General features: G+C 37.9%; 3 protein-coding genes and 3 long non-coding RNA genes across 12 annotated transcripts; 2 read left to right on the top strand and 4 right to left on the bottom strand.

Moving 5' to 3' along the window:
* The first annotated feature begins 888 nt into the window (after positions 1 to 888).
* On the top strand, positions 889 to 4143 carry LOC149037735 (uncharacterized). Its single transcript, XR_016181400.1, has 2 exons — positions 889 to 1073; positions 2915 to 4143. It is a non-coding gene; the product is annotated as an uncharacterized LOC149037735 (long non-coding RNA).
* LOC149037734 (uncharacterized) lies at positions 1527 to 9506 on the bottom strand. 4 transcript variants are annotated; one of them, XM_089188461.1, is made up of 16 exons: positions 9362 to 9506; positions 9101 to 9172; positions 8389 to 8427; positions 8221 to 8262; positions 7482 to 7603; positions 7128 to 7219; positions 6890 to 6981; positions 6506 to 6604; positions 6115 to 6193; positions 5930 to 6014; positions 5409 to 5534; positions 4951 to 5076; positions 4771 to 4806; positions 2941 to 3004; positions 2395 to 2703; positions 1527 to 2115 (listed from the first exon to the last, which is right to left on the bottom strand). In XM_089188461.1, exons 1-15 carry the CDS (start codon positions 9477 to 9479, stop codon positions 2405 to 2407), a joined length of 1491 nt encoding a protein of 496 aa, XP_089044587.1. In that variant the 5' UTR covers positions 9480 to 9506; the 3' UTR covers positions 1527 to 2115; positions 2395 to 2404. The 4 variants fall into 4 exon arrangements, with proteins under 4 accessions (XP_089044587.1, XP_089044588.1, XP_089044589.1 ...); XM_089188462.1 differs by lacking the exon at positions 8221 to 8262 and having other exon boundaries at positions 1589 to 2115; XM_089188463.1 differs by lacking the exon at positions 6506 to 6604 and having other exon boundaries at positions 1979 to 2115.
* A 1965-nt stretch (positions 9507 to 11471) lies between these two features.
* Positions 11472 to 15733, bottom strand: LOC149037733 (uncharacterized). 2 transcript variants are annotated; one of them, XR_016181399.1, is made up of 3 exons: positions 15269 to 15733; positions 13176 to 13236; positions 11472 to 12990 (listed from the first exon to the last, which is right to left on the bottom strand). XR_016181399.1 is itself a non-coding variant. In XM_089188458.1 (2 exons), the coding sequence occupies exons 1-2, from the start codon at positions 15274 to 15276 to the stop codon at positions 13800 to 13802; spliced, it is 1002 nt and encodes a 333-aa protein (XP_089044584.1). In that variant the 5' UTR covers positions 15277 to 15733; the 3' UTR covers positions 13263 to 13799. The 2 variants fall into 2 exon arrangements, 1 of the variants encoding a protein (XP_089044584.1); XM_089188458.1 differs by lacking the exons at positions 11472 to 12990; positions 13176 to 13236 and adding an exon at positions 13263 to 14793.
* A 47-nt stretch (positions 15734 to 15780) lies between these two features.
* Positions 15781 to 17615, bottom strand: LOC149037732 (uncharacterized). Of its 2 annotated transcripts, XM_089188459.1 has the most exons (4): positions 17526 to 17615; positions 17258 to 17297; positions 16576 to 16692; positions 15993 to 16145 (listed from the first exon to the last, which is right to left on the bottom strand). In XM_089188459.1, exons 1-4 carry the CDS (start codon positions 17588 to 17590, stop codon positions 16008 to 16010), a joined length of 360 nt encoding a protein of 119 aa, XP_089044585.1. In that variant the 5' UTR covers positions 17591 to 17615; the 3' UTR covers positions 15993 to 16007. The 2 variants fall into 2 exon arrangements, with proteins under 2 accessions (XP_089044586.1, XP_089044585.1); XM_089188460.1 differs by lacking the exon at positions 16576 to 16692 and having other exon boundaries at positions 15781 to 16145.
* An 83-nt stretch (positions 17616 to 17698) lies between these two features.
* LOC149037731 (uncharacterized) lies at positions 17699 to 19059 on the bottom strand. The gene is made up of 3 exons (XR_016181398.1): positions 18981 to 19059; positions 18534 to 18613; positions 17699 to 17991 (listed from the first exon to the last, which is right to left on the bottom strand). It is a non-coding gene; the product is annotated as an uncharacterized LOC149037731 (long non-coding RNA).
* A 1867-nt stretch (positions 19060 to 20926) lies between these two features.
* On the top strand, positions 20927 to 22766 carry LOC149037730 (uncharacterized). 2 transcript variants are annotated; one of them, XR_016181396.1, is made up of 3 exons: positions 20927 to 21240; positions 21522 to 21659; positions 22002 to 22766. It is a non-coding gene; the product is annotated as an uncharacterized LOC149037730 (long non-coding RNA). The 2 variants fall into 2 exon arrangements; XR_016181397.1 differs by having other exon boundaries at positions 20929 to 21240; positions 21522 to 21666; positions 22002 to 22068.
* The last annotated feature ends 3715 nt before the right edge of the window (positions 22767 to 26481 follow it).

The following is a 26481-nucleotide window of genomic DNA, read 5'->3' as shown; positions in this document are numbered from 1 at the left end:
AAACCATATCCTATCCCGCGGCACATACATGTATATGGGAGTACCCCCATCTCTGGGTATTTAAAGTGGATATTGTTCTGCAATGTCCTCCATCAACCGTCCAAAACAGCCATTCCAGTGAAGCTCTTCATGCCATCTTCTCCACATGAATTCCTTAGGGTATTCTTGTAGGAAGTTAGGATTTGTGTTCCCTTTCATCTTCTTAAATTTGTCCTTTGCTGCAGACCAATTGCTCTCTGTGCGTTGTGTGTGGCACCAGTGATTGGGTCTACAAAGTTAACTGAGTGATTAACCGTTTGATGATTGAAACCCAAGACCCTTTGCATTTGCCTGTATGCCACCCATTCATCATTATAAACCAAAGAGCCTGGTTGTACGTGTCTTTGGATAATGGTCAAAAGAGTACACGCATCTCGCCTTCTCACAAGCTGTTAATGGATCAATATTTGTTTCTGGGCAACCGAGCTCGAAATAGGTGACTCGAGCTCGAAAGCCTATCTGAGCTCGAGTCACAACTCGACTAGAAGGATCCGGACCACATTTAGTATGGACCACATTTAGTATCTGGGCAACCGAGCTCAATTCATGTTCACCATACTCGAATAGCAATTCGAGTACCATTTCAAACCAACCTCGGTTCAACGAGCTCGAAATGCAGTCAATTCGATTCGAGCTCGATTCAACTATATCGTGCTCGATTAAAAAGACGAGCTTGACGAACTCAATCTGCTCTTATCGACCTCAGTTATTTTTATCGAGCTCGGTTTGCCACGTATTCTATCGAGCACGGTTTGCCTCGCATTCTGTAGGTTTCATATTGAGCTCGATTTGATATCGAGCTCGGTTTAATCTTCATTCAGCAAATGAGAGGTAATCTGGTACCAAGACTTGGGAGGGAGTATGGGACGAGCGAGAGTGGCCATGTTTCTGGCAAATTTGTCGAGTTTAGTTCGTGAATTCGGGACTTTTTAGGAGTATGTTTTTGGTCGAATTCGAAAAAAAAGAAGAAGAGTGACAGAAGAAGAGCAAAGAATGATTTATACTGCTAGGGAGATGAAGGAAATGACACTAAGGTGAGCATTGGCTCTTTACGGGAGGGTGTTCCGAGTTGCTGGTTCATAGTTTGTAGTAACGTTTTGTTCAGTTTCAAACTTAAGCTCAATCCTGGAGTGTACGGTTCTCGGTTATTTTAAATCTCAGTAGTGTAATAAGAAAGTGTCTCCCTCCATTTTACCAACCCCAAGTTTATCCCACAAAAAAGTATACATAACAACATGCAACAATACACACATTCTATTTTTATTATTTAAGCTCAATACACTTTCGTGTTTCTATTTTAATTGGTCGTTTGTAACGAGGAAAGGGACAGAACTCTAATGAAATATGAAAATCTTTTGGAGAATATGTCAAAAAAAGTCTGAAAAGTAATGTATGTTCATCTCTTGCAATCAAATATTAAGAAGAATAATAATAACTATACTGAACATATGCATTATCAGAGACCATGGTTGATTGACGACGTGGCGGGCTAATGTAATTGTTAAAAGAAGCTAAATTTTTAAATATAAAATAAACATACAGTTCAAGCTGTGTTTATCAGTGAGAGAAATGTATTTTTGAATCCAGATTGATTAAATGTTGCTAGATGAAGACAGATTTGCCAATTTTGTGAAAAGTGAGTAATTTTCAGGAATTGGTTTCATAGTTGAGAGCAAAGAGGTTTCCATTATTAACAGGTCTTAAAATGTTCAATCCAGTTATGAATGTGTTAATAGATCCACCAAAAAGCCATTAAACAACTGCAACAGTTCACTTTTAACAAAATAATCAATGCTTGTTGATCTACCTTGGTTTTTAAACGGCCGGACCTAGCCCTCTTTATAGACTGCAAAAGCCATATCTTTAATTGGCAGTCATGACAAAAAAACACAAGGAAGACATTTTGGGCTGTACAATTAGACAATTTAAAAATGCTAGTTCACTTTTTTTTTAAACTGAATTGAACATTTTATGACCTGTTCATGAAATTAATACAAGTTGAGGAGGTGAATAATAAATTAACTAATATGAAGTCTGCCATTTTCGTCGTTCTCAATTCCAGGTGCTGTCACAATCCTTCAAAAACAAAATCAATGTATTTACAAATCATCATAGCATTGTTCTGGTAATTATAATTGTAAATCTCTTGTCAGCATGTTTGATTTCAGGAACAAAAGCCAACTGTTACTAGCCTATGTGCATAATCCATTTTTGATATTCTTGTTTTTCCTTGACAGACTTTTGATTGAAAGCTTTTCACTGTTGCACGCATGGCATAAAGAGTTTAAATTTGTGTTAAATGCTGCAGCATTTATCTGTATCACACTTTTACACTCTGTGTTCTCATAATCTTACCGAATTTCTCTTATGTTGAAGGGTCCTTTTTTGCCTTCTTTCTTTTGGCTGTTGTCCTCCTGTCCCTCCTTCTTTTCTTTGTACCTTGTTCTTTTTCTTTAATTTCTCTCTCTCCTTTCATTTCCTCGTGTTCTTTTTCTACTACTCCAGCTGGTATTCCTCCATTCCCTCCTTTATCTCCATTTTCCAATTTTTCTTCTTCATTACTTACTCCTTTTTCCTCTTCCTTTTCTTTTTCCTGCTTTTCTTCTTGATCTTCTTCCTTAGTCCCTTCTTCTTTCTCTGCATCTCCCACAGCTTGGCTTTCATCTATGATCATACAGAAAATGTTGAATTACTTGGTTCTATGTGTTTCTTGTTCACAACTTTTATGTTTAGCTGAAACCCTGAGTTTGTTATTATTCAAACAAAATAATATTTTGTGGGTCACTGTTATATCGTGAACTATGTATCACCAGGGGGTGGTAATCGTTCTACAAGCATTTTCATTGGTGGACTAAGAATGCTATTTCTTTTACAGGTTAATGAAAATCAAAGTTTTCTTACCTACTACAGTTGCAGAAAGGTTGTTGTTGTTGTTGTTGGTAGGAAAATTCCCAAAGAAGGACACCTGCAAGTAAAACAAGGGAAGGGAAGTGTGCTGCTCAAAGGAGTCCTGCGTAACTATCATAATTAAAATACACATTGTTCCTTTGAGCATCACACCATCCTTCATTGATTAAATTTACAAATTTTAAAACACTTCATACACTTTATACAGTAAAACTGACTGCTACTATCCATGGAATTGCTTAAACAATAGAACAAGTGACATTGTTTGTGTCAATGCTTGTGAAGAGGGAGGCATGTCTGTCTACCCCAAGTGTCAATGCTCACAAAGACCCTTGTCCCAAGGAGCTTTTCTGTCTACCCCAAGTGTTGTGGCTAACAAAGTGCCTCATCCCAGTGAGCTTTTCTGTCTACCCCAAGTGTCGAGGCGAACAAAGAGCCTTGTCCCAAGGAGCTTTTCTGTCTACCCCAAGTGTTGCGGTTAACAAAGAGCCTCGTCCCAAGGAGCTTTTCCGTCTACCCCAAGTGTTGCGGCTAACAAAGAGCCTCGTCCCAAGGAGCTTTTTCGTCTACCCCAAGCGTCGCGGCTAACAAAGAGCCTCGTCCCAAGGAGCTTTTCTATCTACCCCAAGTGTCGCGGCTAACAAAGAGCCTCGTCCCAAGGAGCTTTTCCGTCTACCCCAAGTGTCGCGGCTAACAAAGAGCCTCGTCCCAAGGAGCTTTTCCGTCTACCCCAAGTGTCGCGGCTAACAAAGAGCCTCGTCCCAAGGAGCTTTTCCGTCTACTTCAAGTGTCAATACTCATGAAGGGCCACATCCTGAGGAGCTTTTCTGTCTACCCCAAGTGTCAATGTTCACAAAGAGGCTCGTTCCAAGGGGCACTTTTGTCTACCCCAAGTGTGGATGCTTATGAAGAGCCTCCTCCCTAGGGGTATGGTTGACCTTTTACCCCCAAGGGTTGTGTCTGTCCACTTCAACTGCTAATGTTCACAAGGAGACTGGGAATAAGTGGATTTGTCTTTTCACCCCAAAGTATTGGTGAGGGGATTTTATAATGTTATTCTCATAGTCAGGGAACAAGGGATGTCAATCTATCCCTATTGCATTAAGTAACATGTCCTCATAATTGTGTACACTTTACATGTTCCCAAATGGTGTTCCTCAATAATTGAAATGAAAACAAGACCATTACTTAACTTGATTTTTTTATGGTTGTGAGACTCATTGTTAGTAGAATTGCTTCTCTAAACTTGCATGTTCCCAAATAATACTCCTCAATAATTTTTATTAAAGCATGACCAAACTTATTGAAATGTAAAACATGAACCTTTTTTAAGCAAACATGTCATTATATTTAAACATCACATAAATACATGACGCATACCAATGAGGGATCTGTTAGCATGCCTATCCTCCAAGTGTTGTATAAAGGGTAGCATGACCTCATATATTAGTTAACAACCTATTTCTTACTTATTTTGCTTGGACTTAAATCATACAATGTGCTGGTGGTTAAGATTATAGACTTTTCGCAGGCGTGCATCCCATAATCAGCAAGGTAATGTGTAATTCAGTACAAGTCACTTTTTAAGTTTATAGTCTACAAGCTGGCATCATTCTGCTTTTGCTTCAAAATCCCAAAAAACCTAGAGCCAGGATGTGCAGAAAATGGTGTATGCACCACAGTGCACATGGAGCTGGAACTACTTAAGATGGCCACCAGTGCCTTGAGGAATGTAAATCATGCCCCTTGTTTAGGCTATTCTCTAATTAAACTAATTTTACTATTTAGAGACTGCACAAGGTACATGAACCTTACATTCCCTACCTGCGATTGCAGTGATGAAGTTATCTCCTCTTCTTCCTGTGATAAATTTCAAGAGAAAAAAGTGTACTTTTTAGTTGAAGAATGAGTGAGGAGGTAGCTGCTGTCTTGACAAGAAAGTATTGGCAAGCTGATGTGAAAGTAAATGTTGTTCATTTGCTCCTAATTTAAGGAAGTACTTACTCCTTCTCCTACATCCAGGATCTCATGACCCTGTAATTGCTCACTGTGGCGCACCACTTGCTGCCTTCTCCGTATTATGAAGTGTAGTGGCAGGCCATCAAGAGATCCTGCCCAGTCATAGACTTCCTGCATAATTACAAAGACAAAATATTTGTATCATGTACATGCTGAGTAACAGCTGGAATTGAGGTGGCATTGTTATGGTGGTGGCATAATGCACTCAGGAATCATGACCTAGCCATAAGATAGTAAACAAAGAAAATCCATGAGTGTGTTAGTGAAAGTCATGATCATCTGCTTTTGCCCCTTAGTGAGACTGTACTTAGGGGATTACCAGTGCTTAATTTAGTCAAGTGAATTAATAAACTAGCAGATGGTTATAATTTCAACCTGAATCAGTAGTAATTTCTCTAAAACTGTGACATTCTGGGTACATAAATATGAGTACTCCAATGTACCTGGAATAAAGCATTTGGCCTAAACCGCCTGCCAATTTTCTTATTACCACTGAGGCGAAGGATAATTTTTGTGTAGTCCTCGCCTGGTGGAGGAGATGCAACCCTTTTTTTCCTCTTCTGTCTGACCTAACCAAAAAAAAAATTCAAATATTTCTGAATGTAAACTGGTAAAGGGATTTTTCTAATAACACCCCTCCCCTCCATCTGAAAATTCCAACTGGGAGTAGTTCTCACTGAAATCACCCTTGCTGTTGATTAAACCTGGTTTTCATCTGAATGAACCTCGTGTGAGTGTTTTCAGATTTTAATTAGTGTAATTCAGCTGAATTTGACTCACAAAAAACGTAATTTGGCTAGTTGAATCTAAGTTGTGATTTGCGGCTCCTCTAAGTTCTTGTACTCTCCTTTGGAAATTCAATTGAAATAAGTTCCTTTCCTGTTAGGTATGTAAAGGCATGACAAAATGAATAAATGAATGTATTCACATAATTTTTCATGAAAATGATGCCTTAAGGTTATACCTCAGCAGCATCTCCTTCATCTTTACTTTTCTTATCTTTCTTTTTCCTATCTGTCCTCTGTTCGCGCCGGTGGGCAAGTTGTTCCCTGTGTAAACAGCGTAACATGGTTAATGTGAAGTGTTAAACAGAGGTGTGGTGCATTGCTCTGTAAGATTTCAATAATAGTTCTTAAAAAACAAAATTACCTTTGCAACACAAGTGATTGGATCATCATGGCGACCCTCTCGCATACGCTTCCAAGGCCAGGGTTGTTTGCATCCAATGCTAAAAATGATTCAAGAGAGTTTTTTATTATAGGGCAATTTTAATCTGGATTTTCACCATGTGCAAAGCCTCCTATGAAAATAAGTTTGAGAGTCTGAGACTTGGACCAGCTGTTCGAAATAGAAGACAGGATGAAATTTTCTTGATAATGAAAAAAACCACAGCATTTGTAGGCATTTACACATCGCATTCATTTTTATAGCAGGTTTGGCTCATCATCACAAAATATGTAGTTGTCATAAAGGCCATTGAAAAAAGTGACTCGATCCATGAAAAATCTAATCTGAAATCATCTCTTTAACAGGTTATTACCTTGTATGCGTGCGACAAAGACTGGATTTTGATGAGGAGAGGGCACTAACGAGATGATCTGGTCTTCGTTGACTCTTTCATGTACATATAGCCCAAGGACTGTTTCATGAAAACAACATTTGATCTTTAAATTAGAGCTATATTGCCAGTTATTAGTCTAGTATAGTCTTGCAAGCATACAATCATTCTGTTGTGAGTGAATTGCATTTCAAACAGTTTCACATGTAAGGGTTGTTTTGTGTAGTTGGTCAGATGAGCAAAGGCAAGAAGCAGTTTACTTAATCAGCTTTTAGCAATACTGCACATAATTAATAAACTTAACAATGACATAAATTAACAAGCTTTAGGTTTTGACCATAAAGAAAAGTAACTATTTGATCCTACCTTTCCTTCCTTCTTCTGATGAGGTTTCAGCTCCCCAATAGAGCCATTCAGCCTCATTGATGGAACCTACTGCCATCATCCTTTGAAGAGCCCTTGCCAAAGTAATAATAACAAATGGAGGATTTCATTTTTATGCATTAATGACCAATGTAAGCTAGCCAAGTAAATTTCTGTCTAACCACTTGGCTTCTACAGCCCTACCTGCCTCATCTGCATTATTTGTACAGATTGTCAATACCTTAGCATGTCCTCCCTTAAATCATTCGGGCCATTTGGGTCCAGAAGGACAGCTACTATTGGGTGCCTAGCCTCTTGTGCTTGCCAGCATAACTATACACGAAAAAAAATATATTCATAATAAAACCATCAGTCAATTTTAAATGGTTAGAGAGCAAACAAGCAAAATGGTTTTTGTCATTTGACAGGAATGAATTTACAATCTAAGTGCTTTATTCTGTAGGTAAATTAGGAATTTGGTATAAATTTAATACTGAGTAAAACAGAATTGAATATTGGCCTGTAACATCATAACTATTGCATTATAGTCTTTACTTAATGTAAATAATTCTTTTTAATAATTGTATTTAGTCACCTCTTCAAAAGAATGATTTAGGAGTGGCAGCATAGGCAGTTCCACATTGTTTCTAGCCACCTCCATTATATTCTCGCACCTCCAAACCTCACTGGTTCTGCTTTGAGTGTTGCAGGGAGCCCCTAAAATAAAAATAAATAATAATTGGTGATCAAGTGTCCAGAAGGAAACACAACTGGTTGAGTGTTGTAAGAGGGGTGTGGTAGGTATTTAATTATAAAGCAGGATAAACATACATAGAAAAGTATTGTGCATGTACAAGTTAATTTCAAAACAACACCAAATCAATCTGGATTTAGCAAAGAAAACTTAATCTGATGAGTGCCGCACATGTAAACAAAATGAAAAAACAAAGTCAAATATTCAATTGATTGGTTCATGTTCTTAAATTCATGCTGTAGTCTACTTCATATTTTGTACTCTGAAAAGAGTTCTGCAAATAAACTGGTTTCAGTGCATTGAGGCAATTTAACTATGTATTTGAAGTTTTATTTTTACATGTCCTGACTTTTCACTAGGTATCTAACCTGTATATTCGAGTCTAGTGTGAAAATAATTTCACATTATGCTTTTTTTTTCTTTTATAAATATTTGACCAGGTGCATGCAACCTGTGGAAAAGATCAGTTGTGAACAGTTCCTTCATTTTGTCAATAATTATCCTCCAATCAGTTCTCTGGGGAATCCTCATTGTCTTTTTGTCTTTAAAACAATCACAGTTTTAACTTGTATCATTTTACCTCGCACACCATGTAAAGAGAGGTCTTCTGTAACTGTCCCAACTGTTAAAGCAATGAGATTTTAGGACATTATTAGACAATGGAGAAGAAATAAATATAAACAACCCCATTCACCCCCCCAAAGAAAAAAAGAAAAAGAAAACAAAAGTCACGATAACATCTTCATACCTTGCATTCCATCTCCATAAAATGGTTGGCCATGGAACCCTGAAAAACAATTATATCAGTGTTGAGCTGCACAGAGGTGCATTTTAATTGTCCACTCAATTTACTTGTCACATTGTTTTCAGGTAAATCATGACACAAACATAAGTTTTTAGACCATTTTCAGCTAAGCTTTGAAAAATACACGAGTACAGTGCTTTAAATAGCAAATTGGAAGAAAATCAAAATTATCACAATAGTATTGTACCCTGCTTGCAGGTGACAATGATGCCCTTCCATTGGGACCGGTCTCATCCACATGCATTTACTATGTCGAAACTGGCATTCTATTCTATTCTAAACAGCAAGTATTTTTCACTGTATTTAAATGTATACTAGATCAAGGGTTAATTCCACTTGCATTTGCTTAAACATCATTTTCTTGTCTGTTTTCATGGAGTTGCACAAACAGTGCATTTCATTAAGCCACGTTTGTAATGTTTATCTCTCACTACTGAGATCTAATTGTTAATTCTCCTTTCGAGCTGCTAGACGTTTCCCTGTAATTTAGTGATGGGAATTTGGTGCTAGATCAAGATAACTTCTACCCAATAACTTTAAGTATTCTCATTAGCTGTTTGCAGGATAATGTATGGATAGCATAGGGAGAAGTCACATTTTAATCACTTCTGGGAGTTAAAGGATTCATATTAATTCACTTATTTTAAAATACTACCTGATGTGCCAGAACTAGTTGGCCTTGTTGAAGTTGATGTTACCACAGGTCGCCTTGCCTGTCGCTGGAACACTTGGATGAAAATGTAAGGGAACATCACTATATTGTGATTACAGCCTGACAGTTACTCGGGCAAGGATTGCTATAGCCCACATTTAGCCAAATCTCACTTTGCTGGAAATTCAGGGTGGGGAATAAAAGAAAAAAAGAAAAATCTGATCGTGGCAATATACACATTTCTTATTTGACTGTTGCACTTACCTTGGGAAAAAGTTAGAACATTAGTATCTCCATTGTTTTCAAAAGGACTCTCTAGCAATTCCTCATCTGTGGTAAATTGACAAACAGTGTTGTGTTTAAAATGCAGTTCAGTGAACATACAGTATCATCTCTGAATAGCAGGTATATTTATTGTCAAGAGCATGAGACAGAAAAAATCTGACTGCAGATGACATTGGAGCTTGTTACCATTTGCACTCTGGAAGGATACTATTATAACCACTAAACTACAGGAGGCTTGAGGTGAGCAAGGTCACTTAGTATTATGTCATCTCTTTAAGCTACCAATCTCTGTTACCATGGAAGAAAGTAGTTATCTTCCTTTTAATTTCATTGTTTTTGGTGGATATTATGCTATATCCTTATCTTTGAAGTTTCTTTTCTTTGTTAGATCATGTCTCGACAAATTTGCCAGAAACATGGCCACTCTCGCTCGTCCCATGCTCCCTCCCAAGTCTTGGTACCAGATTACCTCTCATTTGCTGAATGAAGATTTAACCGAGCTCGATACCAAATCGAGCTCAATATGAAACCTATAGAGTGCGAGGCAAACCGTGCTCGATAGAATACGTGGCAAACCGAGCTCGATAAAAATAACTGAGGTCGATAAGAGCAGATTGAGTTCGTCAAGCTCGTCTTTTTAATCGAGCACGATATAGTTGAATCGAGCTCGAATCGAATTGACTGCATTTCGAGCTCGTTGAACCGAGGTTGGTTTGAAATGGTACTCGAATTGCTATTCGAGTATGGTGAACATGAATCAAGCTCGGTTGCCCAGATACTAAATGTGGTCCAAGGATCCTGAGCAACCGAGCTCGATATAAGTGACTCGAGCTCGAAAGCCTACCCGAGCTCGAGTCACAATCTTTGTAATCGAGCTCGAATCAAATCGAGTTCGATTTGGTAATCGCGCTCGAATCAAATCGAGCTCGCGTCCGACCAAGCTGAATACAACCGAGCTCGATATAGATTTTTCTGGCAGGGGGAGGGAGGAGGGGGAAGTGCAGATCATGCTCGATATAAGGGGAAGAGATAATATTAAAAACTATGGTGAAGAGAAAAATTTTAAAAAATATTAGGTTTTTCCTGTCTCATGTTTTTTCTTAAGTTTAAAACAGCATTTGGACAGAGAACAATTAATTATTGAATGGTTTCCTCATGCAACCAGTTGGACGATTCTTTTAAACTTTGTTACTCAATCTAGGTGTAAAACGCAGATTAAGAAGTGAGCACCTGGAACGGTTCTTGCGGTCCTAGTCCTTAAGCTTGCAATCACCAGCTTTTTAGACATCTAGATCTAAAATTTTTACATTATACATTGAATTAAAGCTTGCAACAACCAAATTTTTAATGTTAAACTCTAACCACCAGATTTACACGTAAGATTCACATTGTTCATTTTTACAAGTTACTTAAGTGATTAACGGACTTAAGCAAAAATTTGAGTGAGACGAAAAAAAAAGGGGGGTTTTCTAAAGTTTTAAAGAGTCCAATCGCTAGAGTGGGTCGTGTCTTGTTCCACGGAGGAGTGACCGAGAGGCTGGTATCCAAGGAGCAGGGCATCTACACTCTATTGCAGAAGCTCAAAGACGCGACTGGTTAATGAAGTTTGGGATTACGGACTTAAGCAAAAATTTGAGTTCGCTGCCACTATAAAAAAATCTCGGGAAGCAGGCGAATGTAAAAATTGAAATGTTAACTATTTGGTATCAGTTTTCTTACGACACCGTTATCGAGCTCATTGTAATGCAGGAACTAGCTAAGAACGCTTTCTTACACTTGTGTATCGCCCATAAATGGGTTCTCTATTCTTTCTTATTTCGTGGCTGCTAAACTACCGAAAATTACGAAACTTCGTGACCAGATGATGACGGAACTTTTTTGGGTCTTAACCTCTCTTCCCCTCAGCCCCTTCCCCGTTAATATGAGAATAATACAGAATATTTAAAAGATATATGGTAAGGGATGGGACATTCATTTTATTGTTGAAACAGGTGTATATTAGTGTCTAACAAAATGCTCTCCTCCTTTGACGTTCCCTTTCTACCACATATTTAAAGATAACTTTCAACATGCCATTGTAAAGTGCACATGTTATTTGCAAAATTTATTAAAATTCATAATTGATAAATACGCATGATTACCAGCTGATTAATCATAACCACTAAATACTTAATGGATAAAAAAACATGAACATAATTAGAATACAAACTATTTTAAACACTTGCATTAATTTTTTAACCCTCTAACCCCTAGAAGGGATGAACATGAAACTTCTCCCCAGAATATCCTTACATTATCCAACAAATAGGTAATGAGAATACTCATGTTTATCAGGTAGAAATTGTCATCTTGATCCAATACCCAATTTGCATAAGCTATCTACAAGGAATTGTGTAGCAGCTTGAGGGGACAATTAAGAAACAGTTTCATAAGATTGAGAGTTAACTTTTAATTAACAACTGCCCTACATCTGTTGAATGTGATACAGCACAACAACAATAATTTATATTTTTCTTTGATCAAAATTTATAAACATGCATGATTACTTAGTGAGTAATTATAACCACTAAATACTTAATGAATAACAAACATTAACATAATTAAACAACAAACTAGTTTAAAAACTTGCATTCATTTTTTCACCCTTTGACTCCTAGAAGTGATTAACCCTTTAACTCCCAGATTGAATTTTTAATTCTCCTTACTATCAACCGTACAATTCTTATGATGTTAGGTCAGAGAATTTAGTATTGATCAACTAATTAACCCAAAATTGATATTCTTCTTTGGTCTCTTCACTTATCTGGTTGATATTGTATTAATATATTGTAGGGAGAAATTCTGTCTGGGTCACTCGTGGCAGTTAAAAGGTTAACAACTTCTTCCCATAAAATCCTTATGTTATCCAACAAATAGGTAACAAGAATACTCAAATTTATAAACATGCATGATTACTTACTGAGTAATCATAACCACTAAATACTTAATGAATAACAAACATTCACATAATTAAATTACAAACTAGTTTAACTCTTTAACTCCCAGGATCTGATTGTTAATCCTCCCCTGTAGCTGCTACACATTTCCTTGTGAATTAGTTATGAGAACTTGGTGCTAGATCAAGATAGCAGCTTCTACCTGATAAGTTTTAATATTCTCTTTACCTGTTTGCTGGAGAATGTATGGATATTGTAGGTAGAAGTTTTATGTGAATCACCACCGGGAGTTAAAGGGTTAAAAACTTCCATTAATTTTTTTCACCCTTTAACTTCTATAAGTGATTAACAAGTAACTTCTCCCCATAATATCCTTACATTATCCAACATCTGACTACTTCTTCAACTTCTTCCTTTGGCAGCCAGTTCTTTTTTCCCTTTTTTTCTTTTCCCCTTTGGCATTGATTTCCTTTATTTCTTCTTTTTCTACCTTTTCTCCTTCCTCACCTTCCATGCTGGCATCTTCTCTTCTACATTCTCCATCTTTATCTACTCTTGCGTCTTTTTTCTCTTCGCTCTTTTGCTTCTTCTTTTCTCTTTTCTCTTTCCTTTCCTTTTTTCTTCTTTTTTCCATTCTTCTTTCCTTTTTATAATGGTCTTGGTGGTCTTCATCTGTCAGTAAAAGTGATGATGGTTTAATCCCTTTAACAATCAACTCAGGCATTGGTAATGGATTTTACCACCACGTCATTATTGAGGTGATGCAATAAAGAGCATTTTAAGTCTTCTAAGATAATAATTTTGTTCACAAGTTTTGCTAGAAAACCTACCATAAACCTCATAAAGACAATTCTTACCCTCGACTGTCGTTTGCAGGATTTCCTGTTTGCCTAGTGGCACATTTCTCTTGAAGCAAACCTGCAAAGAAATGAAAAGAAAGGGAAGTATGCTGCACAAAATGGATAACATGGTGATGAATAATTCAGCTTATAAGCAAATTCATCTGTACAGCATACCTCCCTCAAACATTTCCACTAGAGTAGATACCATTTGCATTGTCTTGCATGTTAATGTTAATGTTAATGTTATTGTTAGCTTTTATAACAGTGTTACGCAAGTCAATGCCAATGTGTCATCTTCCATAGGGAATGGTGTATCAAAATTACTCTAGGGGAATTCCCTGCCACTCAAAACAAACATACTTAATAAATCCCTTTCTTCTTAAATTTTCATACCTACCATGCAGCTCATTCAAGTATCTCTGGGAGCACTTGATAATAATTGCGTCGAAGGAATTAATGAAATTCAATAACTAAAAGAGAATTTCCCTGTGAGCCTTTTCCCTGTCAAAGGGGAAAAGTCTGGGCAAACTCTCTGATTGTCTTGTCTCTACAAGAGCCTATTCATTCACCAGAAGGGGGAACATTCTTGCCAATCTTATAGTCAGGAGTGAAACAGTCTTTGTCAGTCTCACCCAGGTGTTACGGCACTAAGGCCTCATCCCTGGTCAAGAGAACAGTCTTGTCCATCTCCCCCAAGTGTCGCGGCACTAAGGCCTCGTCCCTGGTCAGGAGAACAGTCTTGTCAATCTCCCCCAAGTGTCGAGGCACTAAGGCCTCGTCCCTGGTCAGGAGAACAGTCTTGTCAATCTCCCCCAAGTGTCGCGGCACTAAGGCCTCGTCCCTGGTCAGGAGAACAGTCTTGTCCATCTCCCCCAAGTGTCGCGGCACTAGGGCCTCGTCCCTGGTCAGGAGAAGAACAGTCTTGTCAGTCTCCCCCAAGTGTCGCGGCACTAAGGCCTTGTCCCTGGTCAGGAGAACAGTATTGTCAATCTCCCCCAAGTGTCGCGGCACTGAGGCCTCATCCCTGGTCAGGAGAACAGTATTGTCCATCTCCCCCAAGTGTCGCGGCACTAAGGCCTCGTCCCTGGTCAGGAGAACAGTCTTGTCCATCTCCCCCAAGTGTCGCGGCACTGAGGCCTCGTCCCTGGTCAGGAGAACAGTATTGTCAGTCTCCCCCAAGTGTCGCGGCACAAAGGCCTCGTCCCTGGTCAGGAGAAGAACAGTCCAGTCAGTCTCCCCCAAGTGTCGCGGCACTAAGGCCTCGTCCCTGGTCAGGAGAACAGTATTGTCCATCTCCCCCAAGTGTCGCGGCACTGAGGCCTCGTCCCTGGTCAGGAGAACAGTATTGTCAGTCTCCCCCAAGTGTCGCGGCACAAAGGCCTCGTCCCTGGTCAGGAGAAGAACAGTCCAGTCAGTCTCCCCCAAGTGTCGCGGCACTAAGGCCTCGTCCCTGGTCAGGAGAACAGTATTGTCCATCTCCCCCAAGTGTCGCGGCACTGAGGCCTCGTCCCTGGTCAGGAGAAGAACAGTCCAGTCAGTCTCCCCCAAGTGTCGCGGCACTAAGGCCTCGTCCCTGGTCAGGAGAACAGTCTTGTCCATCTCCCCCAAGTGTCGCGGCACTGAGGCCTCGTCCCTGGTCAGGAGAGGAATGGTCTTGTCAGTCTTCCCCAAGTGTCACGGCACTAAGGCCTCATCCCTGGTAAGGAGAATAGTCTTGTCCCTATCCCCCAACAAGTGTCGTGGCAGTAAGGCATTATCCCTGGTCGGGAAACCGGCCTTGTCAGTCTCCCTTGAGTGTGTTGTGGTTTAGGAGAGAAACAATAGTCATTTGTCAAGTGTAAGGTTTTGTTTGTCTGCCTAAGTTGTTGGATTTGCAAGATTTCCCTTTCCAGGAGAAAATGACAAATCAATTTTTAATTGTGAGGATTTATTTAAATGTTGTCAGGTGATGCTTATCTTGTTCCAGCATGTAATCAATAATAAATTCCAACCTAAGCCCTTAAATGCAGTCAGGTAATGCTTATCTTGTTCCAGCATGTAATTAATAATAAATTCCAAACTAAGCTCTTAATTGAGAACACAGTGTAAAACCAAAAAAGATTCCCTACCTGGTCATCTAGGAGAGCCTTGGCTTCCTCTGGATCCTAAATAGATTTGTGAAGATGTAATTGATATGTTACTGCTGAAATGATTGTTTCGTCTATTAAACCATCTAGCAAAACACCATTTGAAGTATAGGCACTAATTGAATATCGTGTACTGTAATTGAAATTGCGGAGAATACATATTATTCCTAAGTAAAACGTTCGTTTCCTCAGATTGCTCATGCCCCAATTTTCTTCTTTTCTCGTGAAGTTGCAAAGCATCTCGAAGTTGTCGAGCCATGTTACATAATGTGTGGAATATATGAAGTAAGATATGCGTTGTGCCGTATACATGACAAAGAAGATGAAACATAACTGCTTTTCACAGCTACAATAACAGTAGTGGCCATTACTGGAGTTTTGTTGTGTCTTTACGGACGCTAACAGCCTTTGAAACGTTTGATAAATAACTTCGTGACGATTCTGTACCGTGGAAAGAGCTGTAAGATCGCCCAGCACCAATCAAGGATTTTCGGAATTTTTTACTCTGATAAATCGAAAAAGACAAGGTACGTTGTTTTAACTGAAGTAAAATTAAAGAACTTAATTAAATCAACGGGTTTATTTATTTTTCTTAAAGGTTTTGGCGGCTGCAATAATATTTTATTGTCTTATGATGTTATTTCAGTAACAAAGAGGGCAAAATTTGAACCCTACTGGGACTCCCGTTGTGTAAGAAAAAATCAACATAATAGATACAACTTTATGTACGTACCCTCTCACAGATATCTAGCACCTCCTTGCCCAGAAGGGGATCTTGGTGTTTGACCACGTGCTTTTGTCTCTGCAGAGTAAAATTTAGGGGCACATTCTGTTGTGACCCTGCCCAGTCATACACCTCCTGTTAAGAGATAAATTTCTTTCAAAAATGTCTCTAATGCGAATTGTAACTAGGAAAAATACAAAATAGCATGCAGTGGGCTGGTGCTCCTTTCATTTGGAAAGTGGGTTGCCTTTTAAACTAGAATTAGGGGTCTGGAGCAGCTTTTTTCTTGTCATGTATTGAGGGTACTTCAAATATTCAGTTAAACTGTAAATCAATATAATTCAGTTTTGTTTCCTCTGAGCAGGAAGTATTTGTCAATAAAAGGAAGAGATTAATATTTCTAAGTAAGTGACCATGTACATATATAAAATATCTAAATATCTTGAATAAAATGTATTATTGTAAATCCCTAGAAGAGAGAGATGGAAACATTGTGTTTATCATTCCAATAATTGATCATAAATGTATTCATATTAACCACTCATACACAAGTTACTGTAAATACCTGGAAAAGAGCAGTTGCTTTGAATTTGCGTTTCAGTCGGGTACTGCCATACCGTAGGATTATTGTAATGCCCTCTTTGTCCTCAGGCAGTACCCGCTGACCCCTTACCTCTCTTAACTATGAAATTAAAAGGGAAAAACATTTCTTATGTTTTGCTCTGCTGAACTTCGTTGACTTCATTCCAAGTAGAGAGGAAGGGGAATTAAAACACCAAAGAGGTCTGTCGGCCAGAAAATAACTGCAGCAATTATCTAGTAATTTTGAGAGGTTAACTTTACAAGCCTTGCTGGAGCTGCTATCTATGGAGTCGTTCTTTTGATTCCAATATTCTCTATTCATAGTGATGTAAACTTTTTACCTAATGTTATAGAAAGATTTTTTTCTTTCTTTTATCTCCTGGTTGGTCTTGTAGTATGTGGGCAATATTGGAAATTATTGCTTTTAAAAAATGAAAAGTTTTGCTCCTACTCATCACCAAAGACACTAGCATGACATTAAATATTTGATGAACACTCCAGGACATACTTCTCTATGTTCATTGGCCTGGTTTTTCTGTTGACATAAACTTATACTTTTATCATTCATCAATGTCAAAACTTTATGAATTGGCTTTAGTGGAACGCAACATATTGTAAGGATATGTTAGAGACATTTTAGAGGTATGTAATATTATACTATTCACCTCCATATCCATCTTAGTGGTTTGATCCTCCTTTTTATTGCTGACAGAAAAATATAGAACAATTTGCCTCAGTTAGGTACACTTTGAAACCTGGACTGTAAAAGTGGTACATGTAGCATGTTTTTTCTGAAAGTAAGTTAGGTGCTACAAGCAAATTTGGGCCACTGTTTGATTTAATATGGTTCTCTATGACTCGTATATGAGTCATGACAAGTGTCTACTTTATGGGATTAATAATAAAGGAATTTTGTTGAGCTGATTATCTTACCATTTCTTCTTTAAATTCAGAAGGGCCAATTGGCCCTGCTGAATGCAATCTTCAATGTCACCCATGTTGATGTTGGCAAGGGTCTGGCCGAAACAAAACAAGTTATGAACTTTCAAGGAAGAGTGTCTTTCAACATTGCAACTTTTGGTGTTGGCAAGAAAGGTAGTCTCAACTACTGCAAAAGATGTTTCCTCTTTTTCCTTGCCAATATCTTGTGTATCATTTTCATCCTTCTGTCAAGTGCATATTGTATTTTCATTGTGATTGCATGATTGAAAGGGTAAGTGCTGTACTGTGTATGTTTGAAAAGTGCAGATTACAGAAAATGGTAAATAATGTATGTATGAAGGTTACTCTAAAATATGAAAACCTACCTGAAAAACGTTCAACCAGGACTGGCCTGCCAGAGGTTGGTGCCAGGAAAAAATCTGACTCTCGTCTTTATTTAGGCCAAACTTTGATATCACTGAAAAAAGAGAGATTTTTACGAAACTCTCTATGATAAAATAGTAGTATCCATCTGCAATTGATGTAAACTACTTGAACAATAAATAACTTGAGAGAAAAATTTTTTAATCAGCTTTGAATGGTAAATCTTTGAGTGAAGTTGTTGGTGATAATATATCAAAACATAGTATACTCGCCACAATGAACAACACCAACTCTTTTTACAGTATATCATTATTGTTCTATTTTATTACATTTACCATAGTATCCAATTTTAAAATGTTTTAACGATGACAACTTTCCAGTAAAACACAATGTAGTTATGTGCAGCTGAGTGCTGCAGAGGGCATCCATTATCTGTAAGGTCTATAATTACTGAAGGGAACCTTTTTTACCTGTCATACTTTTATCATGTTTGTGTGTAAATGTATGGACAATGATCAGATGAAAGCTGACGAAACGGAGAATTTTTCTGGCTTTCTTCTTGAATTGCTATACTGCTTAATTCTCTTCAGTGTACACCATCTATACCAAGAATCAGCTTTGGGATAATTGATTTACCTCTTCTCCCACTTGCACTCTCCATACATGCCATCCAGTAGTACAGATCAACTGATAATGTTTGGAGCATGCTACAAATTCTGCAGATAGTTAAAAATAGAAACAAAACTGATTACTTTTAAGGATTTGTTGACAAATGGGAATTATTCTCACTTTGATAACCTGAGTATGGAATTTGATATAAGTTGGAAAATTGTTAAACATGTGCATACTCTAGTTGTTGGAGTGTTGTGTCATGTCATGTTTAGTAACATAATGCTATGACTTCTGGAAATGGCTGATATATGACCTGTCTCAGTTTCTGACCAGGAATCCCTTAGCCTTATTTGAATTTCTAGTACTAGGCAATGAAATTTGAACTTCAAGGTAATACTGTCTTAATAACTACACTGTAGCTGTACAGGCACAAGATCCTAATTTTATAACAACAAACAGCAAGCAGCTAACCTTCGCACAGGATCAAAATTATCGCCCAGTTTTATGATAATTAGTGTAAACATTTTAAAATCTATCTTTGCCTGGTAGTATATCTGCAAAAAAGCAAACAAGAGAAGCATTTGATTGAGGAAAATTTGGTTTTTTCAGAGAAATCTACTTTTCCAGTTCTTTAACAGAATTGAAATGTGTTTGGAAGGAGAGTTTGATTTGAAATTTCTTTGTAATGATAGTGATAGTGCAAATGCTATTAAGAATGCAGAGGAAGGGGTTGTTGCTGTACAATTTATTTTTGGGTATTCTTTGGGGTGTTTTGATTGGGTAGGAGCTTAATGGAAACCTGTTGAAAGCCAAGTCACTAAAATTTAAGTCCTATTTCTTCTTTTCCCTCCCTCAGTGAAAGGGAAATTGAAGCATTACTTAGAGCTTTATGTAGTTTCACTCAAATACCTTGTATGCTTAGAGTAGGGAGCCCCTATAACCACATTAGTCGCAACTCTAACATGCACACATGCAAAGGAAGTGGACAAAAATGTACATGTATGGAACCTTCCACACATATCTTTGCATTTTTCGCATATGTTTAGCACACTAGTTAGACACAGACTTCCATGTATAGTGGAGCTATAATATTCAATACTAGCCTCTTCAAAGGTGAGATTTAAGAAGACAGGTAAGGACTCCAGCACAGCATAGTTTTGGTAAAGTTCCCTCTCACGTAGAAGTACCTCCTCCACCCTGTCCAGTCTCCCTAATGCCACTAGGGAAGCAAATAACCAACACAATTGAATTTGTTAAGTGGTACACATGAAAGAAAGACATTAAGCTTCAGTGGTCTTAAATTCCTTTATGAATACTTTGACTCAACTCTACAACTACAGTGTGCAAAGAAAGTTATGTATGATAGCCCAGGAACAGTGGATTTTCTGATTAGGCTAGTGAATTCTTACTCTCACTTGCCCAATGGATAGGCAGATTTTTTCAAGATTCATTCAAATCACATCATTTTGGGCCAGTAAAAATCACTCAAGGGCCAGTACCATGCTAGTCATGGCTTGAAGAAATTAAGACTAAAGTTTGTTTTCTGTGGTTTCTATAACCATTATCTAAACCGCTTTGAAAATTAGAAATTTTAGATGCATTTGAGTATGGAAGCTGATCTCCAGGTTGAAAAATCCGATTAAGTATTCGCGAAACTTCAGAGTCAGCATATGGAAAAGTAACTTCCATTTCTCAGGAGAGCTTGTGAAAATTTTCTCTGCTGTACGAGGCTTAGAAGTACCATCAAAACCGATTGTGTAGTGTAGATTGACTTCACCATAGTTTGTTTACCCCTTTCAAAATTGAGGGGTAGTTCAACCACTGCTCTAAACTTTTAAGAAGAGGGATCTCCATGACTTCATCATTTAATTGAACCCTTCTTCTTTTTGCACCTTTCTGTCGATGACCATGGAAGTTTCCAAGCAGACGGTTCACAGGTTCCTGTTCAGGGGACATAACATGATGCGTGTTCATTTATTCTATTCCAACAAATTGTCATACTGATACAGAAACATCTAAGTTAGCCTAGCTAGCTGGTTCAAACAGAGCCCTAGCTGGTGCAAAACAAGAGAAGAGACCTTACATTTCTGTCTCTGGTAATACAGCTATCAATTGTAAAGGCATGTTTGAATGCTGTAAGCAGAATTTGGTGTCTTTAACAGCTGTATGCTAAGGTGCTTTTCTTTTCATCAAAGTAGGGATTTATTCCCTTATTATTAATGAGCAAATCCTAAATTGTACAATCTGTTTAATTTCTTATACTTACAACAAGACCAAAGATTCCTTTAAATGCTTGTTTTTGTCTATTTTCTGTCTCATGGTTTGAAATGGGCTTGCCTTCTCAGAATTTTGCTCAAATAAAGCTTGCCGTGTTATGTTTTGTAACACATGATTTTCCTCTTCCTCCATATTCAAAAGCTTATTGGCAATGTTAACCAGTCCGGGCCATATCCATTTCTGGATACTTGATGACGTCACCAATATGGATGTCGTAGTGGGACCTCGAGGAAACCCATTCATTACTTTAATTCGAGCCCTAGCGACTTTGTTTCCAAGGCATATCCCATGAAACCTTGCAAAAGTACAGAAGACAAGTAATCACACACAACAAGCATAGAATGGATGGCGGTCGCGTTGACAAGACAGAAAAATTCAGTTGAAAAGTCGGGTGGAGGTGCTTGTTGCGGAGGGCTCGATCAAGGAGTAACACCTCTTTAGTTGAGGTTTTCAGGTATGCAACATTTTTTTTGATTCCAAAAAAAAATCTTTTCAAAAACTAGAATAAATTTGCTTTCAATTTGTCAAAATTCCAATCGAGTGCACGAGGTTTTTGCTCGAGTGCACGGATGTTGAAAGTCTGTTAGTGTGCTAACTACCAGGCGGATTCCTTTGTTGAAATCCATCGGAGTATCGTGTAAACCATAAATTTTAACCATACTTTGTGGCTGGGCAATTTAAAGTAAAATGACAATTATTTATCGGACCTTTATAAGCCTACATTGTGAATTTCAGATCAGGCCAACGGCATGGATGAACACATTCAGTATCTGCCTTGAGGAGAAAAACAAGGAGTCAAAAGTGTGGCAGCATGGCACCATGACTGCATTGGATTGGCTGAGGATTTTCAGAAATCTTGGAAATCTTAGCAAGGTATAGTGTATGCAAACATTTGTTTGTTTCACTTTTTGGTGTATTTCGAAACAGGCACTAATGATATACATGTACTTAATTTATAGTTACTTCAACATTTAAAAGCTATTAAAGAAGGGCAAAAAATATCTTTGTAGTTCATTACCTTTTGTACATAACATTGTGAATCATTGCTAAGAGTTAGTAAAAGCATTTATCTCCAGGTTACTTGGTTTTCTTCTCTCCTAAAATCCTAAAAATTTTTAAACACAAATTTGGTCTGATTCAGAAGACCTGCTTGAAACTATCTGTGATTAGTTTGGATTCCTCTTTAAATACCTCATTTATTTTATTTATATTTAGGTGAGAAATTGGCTTTTCTCCCTGCTTGGATTGCATAATCCCAAGGATGAAGTCAAGAGGTGCGATGGTCTGCGATGATTTATGAACAGCTTCGAGTATTGTAAATGGTCAAGCCGGACGTTGTAAACACTTTTCAAGTGAACATGGCGATTTGAAACAAAAATAATGGAAACATCATTCCTTAATCACTGATTTCAGAAGGTAAGGGTAACATATTGAGTTTCTGATAAAGCACAGCTCAAAGCAGTAAGATTTTGCAGAAATTATGGCTTCGATAATAAAAGAATAATTGGATTATCTGCCGTTGTTTACATGGCGGCGTTGCGATTTGCACGAAATAGATCGGGCTATCTCTTCGCAGTAATTAAGAACCCCAAATTAATTTTTATATCCTTGAAAAGAACATCGTTTCCAATTTTCAGAAATGCTCATCTCAAGTGATTCCGAGTTATACCGAGTAGGAAAAATTTTTATTGAAAAACTGCTCCAAAATGAAATTTTAATCAATCAAATTTTGGCGATTTTCAAATATTCGCCAATAATTCATAGTTATATCAATAATCCCGTTATTAGGTTCAAATCATTTGTTAATATCTCGTATACAAATAGATAATATTCGGAAAGATTTGCTTTCTTTTGCGCTTTTGAAGAATAACGTTTTTGTTGCCCTACTCGTCGGCTTCATTTCGGCCACTGTTATGGCGGTTGGGGCTCGATACAGTGTTTGGTGATTTTCTAGAAAATAAAAACAGTTCTGAACAAAAACATTATACCACGTTTATAGACTTACCCTAAGGTATCTTTGAGCAAAGTATGAAGGTAGGGCTTTTTCTAGGCATGTGCCACATTTTTTTGATTTCACGCGGTCTCCAGAAAAATTCTCTCTTAAAATGTTTTCTCATGTCTCATACTCTCACAAATACTGGGTTTCCTGAAATTGCCAGCTCGAAGAGTTTCTAATTTAACTCTATCAAAAACTGAAAACTGCTACATTACCTAGCCAGTTAGATTTTGAGCCACCTACAGTTATGTGAAAAGGAACAATCTTACCAAATCCTTATTATTCAAATCAGTGCACTGTTGACTTACCACTGTAAAATCAGTGGCAGAGCTTGGGCATTGAAATTCACCTTACAAACAATCTTACCCAGGGTTTTCATGGGGTACAATAAAATAAATATGAAATTGTACCAGACCTACACGTAAATGTCAACTAACATTAACTGACATAGAAATAAATCAGTTCGAGCTGCAATCAGCTTCTCTATCTTCCTCAATGGTGTCAAGGATACACACCTCTTCCTGTGTCTCTTGGTTCTGTAGCTCTTCCACAATCTCATTATACAACAAAACAAGAGTTTCCTTTTTAACTTTGCTGGGCTGTGCTTTGATAGCTCCAAATCTGCTTGACAGAGGCTCCCTTGTCTCCTCATCAGTGAGCAGCAGAAGCTTTTCAGCTATTCTCCTGAAGATTTCATCTTTGGATGCATTCCTTATGTCTTCTGCCAGAGCTCTGTCTTCTGTAGTTACATATAGCACTTGCAACTGGGTATCTGCTCTTTTTTTGCCATCAATGAAGTGTGTATGAAGCAAGTTGCTTCTGTTCCTTCTAAGAATTTCCTCATAATTTTTCAAATCACTGTCCAGTTCAGGGCCTTCCAAGGATGTTACAACATTTGACAGCCCTCCTTGCAAATACCTTTGAAGGAAAAGCAGTGAAATAAACTTATTGAACCAACTATTGCATTGAGAATTGCCACACACACCTTTGCAGGCAGAAATCTGTTCAAAGTTTTGTAGAACTGTTAAAAAATCTGTGGACACGCAGTGACGTGCATGCCAGCTATTAAGTAGCAATTAAAGATTGAGAGGGGAAAACGTTTAGGAGCATTAGCCTCAGTCAGCCTTACTTTTTTAAGTAATACGTCTAAGAGCTTTTCACTCTTCTCTGTCAGCAGTGATACATGCTTTTCTGCTTGCTCCATCTCCCTATAATTCCCAGCAAAATGGCATCCATGGACTTTACATTGTCGCTGCCTCTCCTCGCATACAAGCAGATGGGTTTGCAACTCCATCCTAAGAGTAAACGAAAAGTAAAACCTACATGAAGGTATTTAGTAATGAGGAAAAGAAGTCGCAACTGTTCAGCTTAACTCATTTTTTTTATTTGTTTATTTCATTTGCTGTTGATTCTTGAAAGTGATAAAGATTATGATCAGACAAGCCAAATCCAGGATATTTTCCCAATAACACAGCGTTTGAGTCTCAAAGTAAACTTTTGGGGCTAATTTTGGATCAGTTTTAATCTTAGACAGAGGAGCGAATTGAAGGGAAGCTTTCCAAAGTTCAAGAGATTTATATATTTAAAGATGATATTCTTAAAAAAATAAAAATTATCATACATGTGGGAAAGATAAAGAAAACCTTGAACTCAGGAACAATTTTCAAAGTTGGACATGCTAGTATGGGCTGAGCTTAAAAATTCTAATACAAGAAACTGCATACCCACACCAGATGGTTTTGTTACACACATAAAGAGAATTTCATTTTTAAGTTTGAAATGATAATGTACAACGCTTTGTGACCACACCTTCTCGGATGCTTCTTGCATTTTAGAGGGCAATGGATTTCTCCCCTTGGGCAAGTCTTTTCAAGATGAAGTTCCTTGTTGGCCATGGTGGCATTCTGGTGGCATTGTTCACATGCGATGACTGCATAGAGACATTCCTCCTTATGAGTTGGCTCATCCTTTCCTTTAATACTGTGTTGGCAGCCCCTAACGAACAGGATATGAGGGCATCAGGACAGGTGTGTTGTGCTACCACTTCGATGCTCCCCCTCTTGTAGCACGCTGTGCATTTTACCTTGATCTTCTCCACTAGCTTTTTCAGGGTGAAGAACTTGGTTGACCCCTCTCTTGACACCACATGGGAATTCTAAAAGAGGTTTGTTCTTGACAGCTCGTGGAAAGCCTCCTTTCACACCCTTAAAAAAAGTCTTTAGCCATATTTTTGACTCCAGTGCCTATTTGAGAATCACCCCAAGTTCCAATAAAAGGCAGTGGGGCGTAAGGTGAGGGGGTCTGCCAGCACATGAGAGCATCACCTCCTTGTTCATTTGGCACATACACTTTAAAGCATCTCAAACTTCCTGCTCTCATCATGTGATCACTACAAACACAGAGTTCACTTTAAATGTTTTTTTCATTCGGGTACAACTTCACTTAAATGAAACACTTCTTCAGTCCATACTGGTAGATACCCTTTCTTAAATGGTCTAAATTTTTTATTCAATCAGACTTTATCGCCTACTTTAAATGCAGGTTCCTTTTTCTTCTCAGTCTGATATTTCCCATACAAACTGTTCCACACTTCTTTGTTATTGGATGTGGTTTTAGTACTCCTGCGATAGATGCGATTGTATTGATTGACAAGTTTGGGCAATATGTCTACATATTTGAGTGTATTGGCAGCTGTGAAATAAAGATACAATTTCGATTTAAGGGTTCTATTAAATCGGTGGACGATACTGGCTTTGGCATCTCCATGGGTAGAAAAGTGATGAATGTATTTCTTTTTTAACAGCTCTTGAAATGTCTGGTTGTAAAGTTCTTCGTCTGCATCTGTCTTTAATGTTTGGGGTTTCATCCCTTGTGCTTCTTTGAGTATCTTGGCAAAAGCATCTGTCACATCTTTTCCTGTTTTCTTTTCAATGGGTTGAGCCCACGCATATTTGGAAAAGGCATCAATGACACCTCCAACCACACTGCATGAAATAATCCGAATACGGTCCCTTATGTAGGTCTTATACAGTCAGTACACAAAGTCGTGTGCGGGATCTATAAGGAGGTGTCATGATGTATAAGGTACTGTTTAAGGATCAGTATACGTCAGGCTATGCCAAGAAAATAGCAGGATCTTATACACTTGTAGCAGGATTTCTTATACGCCAGTACTCGTTTCAGTATACATGTTGTATACTGAAGGAATTATGAGGTATACTGATTTTGTGTGGAAGGCACGTATACAGTCGTTGCAGGATTTCTTATTCATTATTACACAAGTCCGTATATATGATGTATACTGCATGAAGCAGGAAAGGTACTGATAGTAGAAGGTGCGTATTGTGGGGCTTTAACGAGCCTTTTTTGAGCAATCTTAATGGGAAAATTCACCATTCTCGAGTATTCTTACGGGGTACATTCAGCGTTAAAGATTTTTGCATTGCTTAGGTGTGATCTAGGTGGAATCATAAAATCGTGAATCATCTCATGCTTCAATTACAAATAGCTGTTAATTTATTTCAGTATTCCTCAGTCACGTGTTATTTTTTTCGTAGTACATTTACATTAAAAAAAAATTTAAAAAACCTAACATTTGTGTTTCTCAAAAATAGTATTGTTAATAATAATGAGAAGAATGAAAGTTGAAAATCTAATTTACGAAAGGTATAATCCAATGATTAAAAGTTGAGATTTATG

Source organism: Pocillopora damicornis, chromosome 11 (genome assembly GCF_964200805.1).
Source record: "Pocillopora damicornis chromosome 11, jaPocDami1.2, whole genome shotgun sequence".
Taxonomy (NCBI): domain Eukaryota; kingdom Metazoa; phylum Cnidaria; class Anthozoa; order Scleractinia; family Pocilloporidae; genus Pocillopora; species Pocillopora damicornis.
The sequence above is the reverse complement of the archived record's forward strand: the minus strand, read 5'-3'. Positions and strand labels throughout refer to the sequence as shown.

Coding starts and splice junctions, on each gene's coding strand:
- LOC149037734 (XM_089188461.1), bottom strand. CDS start 9,479: ATGTTCACTGAACTGCATTTTAAACACAACACTGTTTGTCAATTTACC. Junction 6,982..7,127: donor TTAAGGGAGGACATGCTAAG/GTATTGACAATC, acceptor TACTTTGGCAAG/GGCTCTTCAAAGGATGATGG. Junction 6,194..6,505: donor CTTTGTCGCACGCATACAAG/GTAATAACCTGT, acceptor AATCATTTTTAG/CATTGGATGCAAACAACCCT.
- LOC149037732 (XM_089188459.1), bottom strand. CDS start 17,590: ATGGGTGACATTGAAGATTGCATTCAGCAGGGCCAATTGGCCCTTCTG. Junction 17,298..17,525: donor CTGAATTTAAAGAAGAAATG/GTAAGATAATCA, acceptor TTTTTCTGTCAG/CAATAAAAAGGAGGATCAAA. Junction 16,146..16,575: donor AAGCAACTGCTCTTTTCCAG/GTATTTACAGTA, acceptor ATCTCTTAACAG/GAGGTGTATGACTGGGCAGG.